Genomic DNA, 12950 nt, shown 5'->3' with positions numbered 1-12950 from the left:
GATTGCCTAACACACGTGCTTGATGCTAATTCTAAGAAATTGGAACCACGTTCAAGATTATGCCTATTTGTAAGCTATCTCAAAGGAATGAGAGGTGGTCTTTTCTTTGATCTAAAAGAGAACAAAGTGTTTGTATCAATAAATGCTACTTTTTTTTTTTTTTGAAAAAGACCACATAAGGGAGCACAAGCCTAGAAGTAAAATTGTGTGGAATGAAATTTCCAAAGAAACTACTAAATCTTCAACAAGAGTTGCTGAAGAACTTAGTACCTCAATAAGAGTTGTTGAAGTAGAATCATCCGAAAGGTCAAATCCACCTAGTGTTGAGGGAACCTCGACGTAGTAGGAGGGTTGCAAAAAGACAATAGAGGATGTTGAAGTAGCTGATGGTGAAGTTGAGGATCCATATGTTGAAGTAGAATCATCCGAAAGGTCAAACCCACCTATTCGCTATATGGGTTTAACAGAAATCCTGACTATAGTAGCTGATGGTGAAGTTGAGGATCCATTGTCTTACAAAAAGACAATAGAGGATGTTGACAAAGATGAATGGATCAAAGCGATTGATCTCGAAATGAAGTCTATGTACTCGATCCCGTATGGAATCTTGTAAATCAACCTGATGGGGTTAAACCTATAGGTTGTAAATAGATCTACAAGAGGAAACAAGGTGCTGATGGAAAGGTGCAAACCTTTAAAGCTAGATTAGTGGCAAAGGGTTATACCCAGGTTGATGAAGTTGACTATGAGAATACTTTCTCACCTGTTGCCATGCTCAAATCTATCATAATACTTTTGTCCATTGCCTCATATTATGACTATGAGATTTGGCATATGGACGTCAAGGCTGCTTTTCTAAAAGGCAATCTTGAGAAGACCATTTATATGGTACAACCTAAGGGATTCATAATCCAAGGTCAAAAGCAAAAGGTTTGCAAGCTTAATCGGTCCATTTATGAACTGCAACAAGCATCTCGATCTTAGAACATAAGGTTTGATACTGTGATCAAATGTTATGGATTTCATCAAAATATTGATGAGTCTTGTGTTTATAAGAAAATCATTAATAGTTCAGTAGTTTTTCTAGTATTATATGTAGATGATATTCTACTCATTGAGAATGGTGTAGGTTTACTGATTGAGGTTAAGAACTGGCTAGCGACCCAATTGTAAATGAAAGATTTGGGAGAAGCTCAGTTGGTTCTGGGTATTCAGATCTTTGAGGATTGAAGGAACATAATGCTAGCTCTATCTCAAACGTCGTATATTGACAAGATGTTTGTCAAGTATTCGATGCAGAACTCCAAAAAAGGTTTATTGCCTTGCAGGCACAGAGTTACATTATTTAAGGAACAATGACCTAAGACACCTCAAGAGATTGAGGAAATGAGACAGATCTCCTATGCATCGATTGTTGGCAACCTGATGTATTCGATGTTATGTACTAGACCTAACCTCTACTATGCAATGGGGATAGTCAGTAGATATCAATCTAATCCAGGATTAAATCACTAGACTGCCGTTAAAATAATCATCAAGTATCTACGAAAACGAGAGACTACATATTCGTGTATGGTTCTAAGGATTTGATCTTTACAGGATATACGGACTCTGATTTTTAGACTGATAAGGATTCTAGAAATTCCACATCAGAATCAGTATTCACTCTTAATGAAGGGGCCGTAGTTTGGATAAGCACAAAGCAAGGGTACATCGCTGACTCCACCATGGAGGTTGAATATATAGTGGCTTGTGAAGCTGCTAAAGAAGTTGTTTGACTCAGGGAATTCTTAACTGATCTGGAAGTCGTTCTAGACATGTCAAAGCCCATCACACTTTATTGCGATAATAATGGTGTCGTGGCTAATTCCCGAGAGCCTATGTGTCACAAGCATGGAAAGCATATAGAGCGGAAGTATCATCTCAATTGAGAGATTGTGCATCGAAGGGAAGTGATCTTCACGCAGATAGCTTCGGAGCACAACGTTGCTGATCCGCTTACAAAGGCTCTCACGGCTAAAGTGTTTGAGGGTCATCTAGAGAGTATGGGTTTGTGGGACAGACCACATTTAGACTAGGACAAATGGGAGATTTGTACTGGGTGCATGTTATGTCTTAGTTTATTATTTGTGTACTTTGTATTTTGATTATTGTACACCCCACTAGCTTTAGGTCAAGTGGGAGATTGTTGGGGTTGATGCCTTAAATCTCGTAGGGTCCTATGGTTTGTAAATGTTTTGCACAAACTCATTGTTTATATAATAAAATAAATGATATTTTATTCCATTTTCAGTTGCATTAACCACAAACCAATAAACTAACATCCATGGTTATCATTGTAACTTAAACATGTATGTGGAGACATACAGGTGTATCATGTTTAAGTGATAATCTAAATGGTTTATAGTATATGGATACGGCTGGGTACCTTATCCTGGTGACACTACGAGTATGGACCGCTTTGTAGGCGTTACAACTGTTGTAAAGTGCTACAAATGATCTAATCCTGATCATTCATGTATAGAAATGTGAGTGGGGATATTCTATACAAAAGAGTTTGTATAACATCGAACAACGAAATGTCTAGTCTCATTATATAACGTCATTCATAATAGAGACTTACATTCCACCAAAATGACCATAGGTAACATGATCTGAATTTTGAGTAAGTTGTGAACTCCATGAGGGCAGTTCTTTGATTTGTATGGGTGAGAGTGGCTAGATCGCCGACTCAATAAGCCTACTAATTTGGAGATTTGTTTGATTGGGAAGCTGGGAATGCAGCTACACAAGAAGGAATTCACTCCTTCCCCGAGCTCGACGTAAGTAGATAAATTGCTCCCTTAAGGGCTAATTCTGGGGCTTGAACAATGTAGCGCCACATTCTTTCCTTGCCCGAGAAGGGTTGAGTCATAGTTGGACTATGAACTATTGTTCATTAGAGGAATCAGTGGTACTTAAAGAGTTAGATGTAACTACAAAGACAAAATGGTAATTTTGGCCCAGCTATACTTACGAGCAATTTGTGAAAGGTCATCGTACTGTTGATTAGTTATATCCAATGGACACATAAATATATCTGTAATGCGAAGAGTGCAGCTGTCAGTCTTTAGTGAAGTACCCGACAGTTAATGGATGGTTAATAATTTAATTAAAGAGTTTGATTAATTTTTCACGTACTGTTGGAGCTTCAAGCTTTGTGTCCATGAGGTCCCCTTGGTGGCTCAATAGGACTAAATAAGAATTAGTTTTTGGATTAGTTTGAATTGTTCAAATTAATTGAGGAAATTAATTATATATGATATAATTGTGATAATGTATTTGATACATTGTATTATTTACGAGAGGAAATAAATATTTGAATATGATTCAAATATTAATTATGTGAATTGGATTCATATAATTGAATTTAATGTAAATGTGATTTATATTAAATATCATTTATGAGAGGAAATAAATATTTGAATATGATTCAAATATTAATTTTGTGAATTGGATTCATATAATTGAATTTAATGTAAATGTGATTTATATTAAATACCATATGTGAGAGAAAAGAAACTATAACTTATATTGTATGTGATATAATATTGAAACTATAAGTTATATGCTATATATGATATAACATATAATTATATATAATAAATTAATTATTATATATATAATTATATTATATTAATTTAAATTAATTATTTATTTATTAATTTGAATTAATTGGAGAGAATTAACTTCCCTTCCTACTTTTCTGTCCACCCACGTAAAATGTGGGTGGTTGGAAATTCTTAATCTTCTTCTCCCTTATCTTCCTAAGAAAGCACAAAAAGGTTCAGTGATTTCTTAGAGAAAAAGAAAATTTATTTTTGTTCTCATCCCCTCCTTCCTCTCAATCTTTTTCCATTTCCTCACCAAAATCACTAGAGCTCACACCTCCTAGGTTCTCAGCCTGAGATTACCAAGATCTCCTTCGTGGTAGTGCCCAATTCTAGTTCGAGGGTTTTCCATATCAGTGTTCAAAAGTAAGAGTATTCTAAAACCCTAAGTTTTATGCGTATGAGCATGCTGTAATTTTGTAAACGCATAAACTATTTTTTTTCTTTTCTATAAAAATTTAGTTATGTGTAAAAATGGGATTTGGGTCGATCCCATTTCCGCTCAAGGTTTCCTTTCAATGGGATCCTTCATGAGCAATATGGCACCACACCCTCTCTTGCCCCGAGAGGGGTTTGGTCATAGTTGGACTATGATTTATTGTTCAAATTTATTGAAGGAATTAAAATTATATATGATCTAATTAATTTAGTTTAATTATATATGATAAAGTTAATATAATGTATTTGATACATTATAAAATAAAGTTTATTTGAGAGGAAATAAATATTTGAATATGATTCAAATATTAATTATGTGAATTGGATTCATATAATTAAATTTAATATATATTAAATATCATAAATTATTGAGAGAATTCAAATTATAGGTTATATTGTATTTGATATAACATGAAAACTATAGGTTATTGTTATATTTGATATAATATATAGTTTAATATATATATATATATATATATATATTATTTGATAAGTTGGTTATCATATATATAAACATAGGTGTCATGATCTGAATGAAAGAGGTTTGTATAAGACCGGACCACAAAATGATTAGTCTCATTATATAATGTCGTTAATAATAGAGACTTACATTTCACTAGTATGACCATAGGTGTCATGACCTGAATCTTGAGTGAATTGTGAACTCCTGCCTATGAAGGCAGTCTTTGATTTGTATAGGTGAGAGTGGTCAGATTGCCGACTCAATAAACCTACTATTTTGGGGATTCGTCTTATTGGAGATATAGGAACATACACAAGACAGAATTCACTCATTCCCTAATGTTGGGGTGAGTGGATAATTGCTCCCTTAAAGGTTGATTTCAGGGCTTGAACAATGTGGCTCCACATCCTCTCTTGGCCAAAGAGGGATTTGATCATAGTTGGACTATGACTTATTGTTCATTAAAGGGATCAGTGGTACTTAAAGAGTTAGATGTTACTATAGGGAAAAACGGTAATTTTGGCCCAACTATACTTACGAGAAATTTGTGAAGAGTCATCGCACTATTGATTGGTTATATCCAATGAATATAGAAATACATATATAGTACGAAGAGTGCAGTTGTTGGTATTTAATGGAGTGACCGACAGTTAATGGATGTTGATTAATTTAATTAAAGGAGTTTAATTAATTATTCAAGTGACATTGGAGCTTCTACAAGTCCATAAGGCCCCTTTTGTAGCTCAACTAGGATTATTGAGAATTAATTGTCGATTAATTTGAATTGTTCAAATTAATTAAGAGAATTAATTATATATGATATAATTAATTTAATTTAATTATATATGATATAGTTAATATAATGTATTTGATAGATTATAAAATAAAGTTTATTTGAGAGGAAATAAATATTTGAATATGATTCAATTATTAATTATGCAAATTGGAGCCATATAATAAATTTAATATAAATTTGATTTATATTAAATACTGTAAATTATTGAGAGAATTCAAATTATAGGTTATATTGTATTTGATATAACATGAAAACTATAGGTTATATATGTTATATTTGACATAATATATAGTTTAATATATATATATTAAATAATTTATTAAATTGGTTTTTTTAATTTAATTAAGGAGGGAGTTATAACTCTCTCCTCTAGTTTCTCTCTTTAATGAGACGTGGGCTGTTAAGAGACGAAAGCAGAATCTCCTTCTTAGTGTTGTTTCTCTCTGGATTCACATAGTGCATGTTCTCTCAGAATTCTTCCCTATAAAATCCTCTCTCAAAGAAAACTTCTTCTCAAGAAAATTTCCCTCCCCCAAAAAGATTCAGAGCTTACAACTCCTTAGATTCTTAAACCCTATGGAGAATATAGAGGATTACCTCTTGGTGGTGGCCATCTTGGATTGCAATTTTTGGTTCGAGGAGATTCGAAGTGTTTGTGACCAGATCAAGAAGGAATTCGTGAAGAATTGGTTCTTCAAGGGTAAATAATTTCGAACCCTAAATTCCCTTAATCTCTCTATTTAATCTCTAAAAACATGTTGTAATTTTCTGTAAAATGCATATTTTTTGTTTCTCGGTTTTAGTTATCCGTGAGACTTGAAAATTGGGATCGATCCCACTTCCGCATCAAACTTCACAGTCCTTCAAAGAGTTACTCCCTTTCCTCTGTGTTCACACCTCACTGCATCTAGCATTCCCAAGGAAATCAAATTTATCTTGAGATGTGGCACATGTCAGACATTTCTAAGGAGTTTCACAGTTCCATCTTTGAATTTTAATGACACTGATCCAATCCCTTCAATTTTACAAACTTGGTTGTTATCCATATAGATCATTTCTCCATCACTTTCCTTGTAGGTGTTGAACCAAGGTCTCATAGGGGTCATATGGTAGGTGCATTCATAGTCCAAGACTCAATTATGTTTTCCTAGGGGGTTTACATGATTGGCATTGTCTCATGTTGAAGCTAGTGCATTAGAGTAGATATGGGACCCTTCTACAACTGAAGCTTTAGGCTATTTGCCTTTAGCTTCTTTCTCTTTTTCCTGATTCTTCCTTTTAAGAATAAAACAATCCTTGATTAGGTGACCTTTCTTCTTGCAATATTTGTACTTAATCTTCTGTCGCTTGTTCTCATCAATATGCTGTTGTTTTCCTCAGAGTGATTAGGCTTAAAATTTCCTTTCACAAACAACCCTTCACCACTAGGTTGTTCCTTCTTCATTAATTGTAGTTCAAGTTCTCTTGTTCTTAAGGCTGTGATGATGGCATCAGTGGTTATAAAGTCCCTTCCATATTTCAAAGCGTTATTTACTTCTTTGTAGGAGTCCGGTAGAAAGTTTAGAAGCACATAAACCTCATTTTCATTACCTATTTTCTCCCCAAGGTTCTTTAATTTAGAAGCAATTTTCTTAAATTCATCAAGGTTTTCTAAAAGGGATCTTGATGAGTCCATTTTAAATGTAAAGAGCCTCTCCCTTAGGTCCATTTTGTTTAAAAGATCCTTAGTTTCATATAGATCTTCCAACTTAGTCCAAATCTTGTAGGATGTCTCTTGATTAGGGACTTGCCTCAAAACATTGTCATTCAGATTTAGAACTAAAGTACCATAAGTTGCCAGCTCCCAATCTTCCTTTTCTTGAGCAGTGACTGTATTTGGTAGAGTAAATGGATCAAGAAGGGTCTTGTGAGTCTTTTGGTGGCCAAGGATGGCTCTGATTTTGTACCATTTCCATCGAATTTCTCCACTTCAAACCTTGCTACTTCCATGACTACGCTGAATCTTGAATTCTTGATTCTCCAAGAATTACCTTCTTGATTGTCTTGTACTCTGATACCACTTTGTTGGGCTTTAAATCTGATTTTAGGCCCAAAGAAGTGAAGATAGCTGATCCAATAATGAAAATGAGGTTGGTGAAATGAAAGATAGAGGGAAGACCTTGTTGACAAGCTGAATGATGGACACGTGGGTGAAAACTCTTCCACTTCTCTACCGAAAGTGAGATAACGAGCTGAAAAATTAATTTAGTAAAATTACTCAATCTCTCTTTGAACTTATGTCTGAAGGTTTCTCTCAACCCTCTCTTCATTTCTCTTTGTGTTTTATGGCAATTTTGCCAGATAAACTGATGATTTCAAGCATGTAGGTAAAGTAAGAAAAAGAGAAGAAGAAGTGATATATGTGATTTGGCCAATGGAGCCTAAATCCACGAGAAGAGGGAACAAATTTTACTGAAGGCTTTTACAAGAAGATGAGACTCTTTCTTTTTATAGATTTCTTCTCAAAATAAAATTTAAATGTAGATCTACTTATATAGCATGTAGATTTTGTTACATGTTTATTAAGAGATTGTTGTAAAGAGTTGAAAAAAAAAAAAAAAACCATTGAAATCATATTTGCTTCACTTTCCATTTAGTTGATTTGTTAAGAGTAGATGACATTGCTTTTTACTTCAAAGAAATATCATCTTTTCACCTACACGTATAAATTTTTTCCATGAATTTTCAAGTTCATTAAATTGCAACTTAACCTTTAATACATGTTATAAGATTCTTTACCTTAAATTTGAAGGTGTTATGATTTTACTCTCAAATTGCCTCTTCCATTGCTGGTATGTGCGCTGATTAGCCTAAATTTTGTTCACGACTTGATTTTTTTTCGGTTCGAAGTTATATAATTTTGCGACATTACTATATATATATTTTTTTCTTAAATTTAGTTTATGGTTCAAGGTATAAAATTAGATTTCTGTGGCCTTTTCCATAAAAGGATCAGAAAAGAAAAATGAGGAAAACAGTCCTCTACCTTGGGAGACTAGTGATAAGTGGAAGATTGGGAATATTTTATACTAAGTGGACAAGTGTCAAGACCTTGATGGACCATGTGGCAGTGTCGCAGCCAACTGTCATGTATTTGACTCTTTATAAATTTCTCAATACTTCTACTACAAACAATAATAATTAAAAAAAATAGAACTATTGTGAAGTAAAACTTTCAGAATATATATTAACATTTAACTACTTAAAGGCTTCAACCCCACAAATAGAATAAATAGAAAGTGTTTAACTAATTGATGATATATTTGAAAATAGTTTATGAGTACTCATACAAAACATTCGAGATATCCACTAAATTCTTGTATTATATCGTGTTGATGGTAAATTATGTATATGGAAAAGTACTTGACCCTATAAATTTGAAATTTAGGGAAGAACGTGACTTACAAAATAGAAATATTTATATGTCAGTGTGTGCTTGCCATATAAACTCTGATATTTAAGTTAAAAAGTGCAATTGTGCAACTAGTAAATAATTTAAGTATTAAAATGAACTTACTTCTTTTGAAGTCATAATAATGTATTTATAGTTAAATCCTGACCTATAACATATATCTCTAAGTTTTTGAGTTATATTAAGTTTACTCCAGAGCCAAATGAGTGCATTTAAAATGCCTTACTCATCAAATTTGGAGGCTCGGTCTTATCCTTGGTTGAGGAGGTTAGTTTAGGCTTTTGACCCAAACTATTCTCTTCTCAAGGCTTGAATAGGTTGTAGTATGCTCTATTTACCAAATGGAAAGAGTTGGTCTCGACATCATCCTTGCTCGAGGCTAAGGCCGATTGGGCTACTTTGGCTCAAAATCAAAATAGTCCTTTTTTCTTAAGCCATCTCATCCTCTTGCCCGGTTTGCTTGTATGTACTGTCGTTTTCTTAACTTAGTAGCGTCCCCTTCTTCCTTATATCACTTTTATTCTTCAACCTAAAAATCAGCCCGCACATGTCAAAACCTTTTTATTTATGAATAAAATGATTCCTTACTAATAGTAAAGAGTAGTTGTAAAGTTTTTCAAAAGGTCAAAGGAATTAATGCTATAAGACCTTTTTAAAAATTATGAATATAGTTGAAATGTGCTCCAAACTTCATGAGTATTTTCCATTATTTAACCATTTTCTTAATATATCTATAAGTTAGCCTTAAAATAATTAGTTCATTGGGGGGGAAGGTGCGACATATTTAGCAAGCTCCAAAAGGAAAAATAAGAAGTGATTTTTTTTCTTTTTCTTTTTTTTTTAAAAAAAGTGAAAGCAAAAAGCAAAAGACAATGAAAGATGAAAAAGAACCAAATAAAAAAGTCCACGTGGAAGGCGGCACCCAAACTTAGGCAAGTGTGTATTAGGGCATGGTATCGGGTGCACCAACTTTTGGTGCAACCCAGAATCAGAAAAATGGAAGAAAATCTTTGTGTCCACATAAACTTGTGGCTCACAATCAAATTCACTCGCTTACGTGGCACCCCACTCCTTCTTTTAACGGATTCATTCCCTAACTTCCTTCCCCTGCTCTTAACTCTCCCAAAAATCTCCTCTTTCTTTCAACTTTCAACTTTCAACTTCCCAACTCCTCCTCCTCTTCTTCTTCCAAGAATTTCAATTATGTTCGATTCTAAAGATCCTACTATTAAGCTTTTTGGCCGTCAAATTCCACTTTCCGACGAGGGCGAAGCTCCGGTGATTCTTGACAAACATGCACAACCCAGAAAGGTACAGACTGTTCTAAACAGAGGACGCCATAGAATTCTATGGAAGTTCTCTTATTCTTCAATCCGACTGCTCCCCAATTCACCAAATGCTTTATAAAATTCTCGGTCGTTTTTACTTTTTCACTTCGGTTTACTCCTACCTGAATAAAAACCCATTTTTTCCTTCCTTGCTTTTTACTTTTGGTTGATTATGTATCCTTCAATTCTTTTGTCTTTTTTCATCTGTAATTTGGATTTTTTTTAATAATTTTTTTTTTTTTTGTGTTTTTCTTTGGTTATACATACTGTTTGGAATCCATAAATGTTTTGGGGGGAAATTGAAGTTTTTGGGTTATGGCGAATTCTTCTTCCTCTGTTTTTCAATCAGTTTTCCAATCATTGACAGAGAAAAAGTTACTGATTTACTCGAAAAGGAAAAAGGGCTTTCTAACTTTAGATTTTTCTCAATTGGGATTTTAACAATGAACTAAAACAGAAACTGGATTGACTTAATTTCGTCTATATGGATCATAAAACTTTCTTTTCCTTTTGTGGATTTCAGGACGATGCTGTTGATGATCCTGAGAAACCTGTTGATGATTCAAATGATTCAACAAATCTGGAGGGAGGGGAAGAAGCTAGCGTGAATCCCAAAACGCCATCTATAGATGAAGAAACTGCGACGCCTATTAATGGAGAAACAGAGAGTGAAAAACCTAATTCAGAGAAAACCCTAAAGAAGCCCGATAAATTGCTTCCATGTCCTCGTTGCAAAAGTATGGAGACAAAGTTCTGTTACTATAACAATTACAATGTCAATCAACCTCGCCATTTTTGTAAAGCTTGTCAAAGATACTGGACCGCCGGTGGTACCATGAGGAACGTGCCGGTAGGAGCCGGTCGTCGGAAAAGCAAAAACTCTGCTTCTTATTACCGTCACATCACAATCTCTGATGCTCTTGAAGCTGCTCGAATTGAGACTCCAAATGGAACCCACGAACCAAAATTCATTGGTAACAATGGCAGAATCCTTAGTTTTAATTCGGATGGACCGAGTTCTGATCCTGTGGTGGGCTCTGTTTTAAACCTTGCAGAAAACAGAGTTTTGAGTAATGGGGTAAAGAAGTTTGAAGAGAGAGGATCTGATCAAGGGTGTGACAAAAGCTCGAGTTTATCTTCTATGGCAGTTCAAAGTTCATCAGAATTGAAAATCAATGGCTTTCCTTCTCAAATTTCATGTATTTCTGGAGTTCCATGGCCTTTTGTTTGGAATTCATCAGTTCCTCCACCAGCTTTTGGCCCTCCAGGATTTCCCTTATCCTTTTTTCCAGCAGCTGCTTGGAACTGTGGGGTTCCAGGACCATGGAACACTCCATGGTTTTCACCACAACCTGAAAAATCTGTGGGTCCTGACTCTAAAGCTTCTTCAACACTGGGAAAACATCAAAGAGACAATGAAATGGCCAAAGAAGAAGCCATTTCAAGTAAAGAAGAGGGTGTTAAGCAGAGAAATGGACACGTCTTGACTCCAAAGACTTTAAGGATTGATGACCCTAGTGAGGCTGCAAAAAGTTCCATATGGGCAACACTTGGAATAAAGAATGAATCAATCACTGGAGGAAAAAATCTGTTCAAAACCTTTCAACCTAAAGGCCATGAGAAAGTTCAAGTAACTGAAACCTCCTCAGTTTTGCAGGCAAATCCTGCAGCCTTGTCGAGATCTCTCGTCTTTCATGAGAGCTCTTGAAGGTGTATGTCATCGTCATCGTCAACGGTGGAAAACTCTTCATGTAGATTAGAAGAATGAAGATGGGATTTTGAGCTCACTCAAAGTGAGTCAGAATTTGCTAACCTTTGAATTAGAGAGTATCAGGTAGCTGGTGAGCCAAATGAAACAAAGATGAGGAGGAAAGAGCCATCGGTTACCTAATTTTCTCAGCAGTAGAGCCAAACTAGTACTAAGAAATGCAAATTATAATATTATTCCCCTTTTTAACTGTTTTCACTTATTGTTGAGCTTGGTTTCTTTCTTTAACCATCTAATGTACAGCTATATATAGAGATGTGAAATACTAACGTAGATTTGCAGAAATTTTTTGTTGTTTGTGTTGGCTCTTATGACCTACAAAAGTTTCATCTCTTTTTCCTCTATTTTTATCAGTTGATTTATAAACCTCAGACAACCCACACAGCCACTGCAGAGAGTATCTTCCTAAAAGTTGAAAGAATTGATGAAAAGAGAAATGGCAAAAAGACTCAAAAAGCCAAATTATATAAGCAACAAAAAGTGATTCTACTGTGTGGCTTTATTTAACGCCTAAGCACCAAAAGTTCTTATCACAACAGCTGTAATAGGATAAGATTGAGAAAGCAGACAGTTGAACCTTTTCTTTTGTACTACTTTTTTTTTTCTCTTCATGTTGTTTTTATATCCAACAAGTTTGTGGGCTATATTGTTATTCCCCCCGCTAGATGAAAGAGGATTGTTTGGTCTACCAATTTTAATAGTAATTACTATTGAAGTTTATAAATTTATCAAATAATTTAATATTATATAGATTTTCGAACTCCAACATATTAACTTTAGACTTCATAATTCAATTTAATGCTAGACTATATTATATCAGTAGTACGAACTAGAAAGAGAGGTGAAAGAGGATAATGAAAAGATGGGCTTGAATTTTCAAATGGTAAAGTGGGGAAAATGGATCATAAATGCAGAGGGAAAAGTTTGCACAGGAGTCTCTTCACAAAGAGAGAATGAAAGGATGGGTAATGAATAGAGAAAGGGGAGAAAACAGGGTGAGATATTTAGAAGGTAGAAGCAAATGATAGCCACATTTTTATTATATAAAAAGATGAG

General features: G+C 34.4%; 1 protein-coding gene across 1 annotated transcript; it reads left to right on the top strand.

The window, feature by feature from the left end:
* The first annotated feature begins 9887 nt into the window (after positions 1–9887).
* LOC120083801 (cyclic dof factor 1-like) lies at positions 9888–12179 on the top strand. Its single transcript, XM_039039680.2, has 2 exons — positions 9888–10109; positions 10650–12179. Exons 1-2 carry the CDS (start codon positions 10002–10004, stop codon positions 11832–11834), a joined length of 1293 nt encoding a protein of 430 aa, XP_038895608.1. The 5' UTR covers positions 9888–10001; the 3' UTR covers positions 11835–12179.
* The last annotated feature ends 771 nt before the right edge of the window (positions 12180–12950 follow it).

The sequence above is a fragment of the Benincasa hispida genome, chromosome 8 (genome assembly GCF_027475165.1).
Source record: "Benincasa hispida cultivar pf3 chromosome 8, pf3_genome.v1.1, whole genome shotgun sequence".
In the NCBI taxonomy this organism is placed as follows: domain Eukaryota; kingdom Viridiplantae; phylum Streptophyta; class Magnoliopsida; order Cucurbitales; family Cucurbitaceae; genus Benincasa; species Benincasa hispida.
This window is presented reverse-complemented; position numbering and strand designations above follow the sequence as displayed.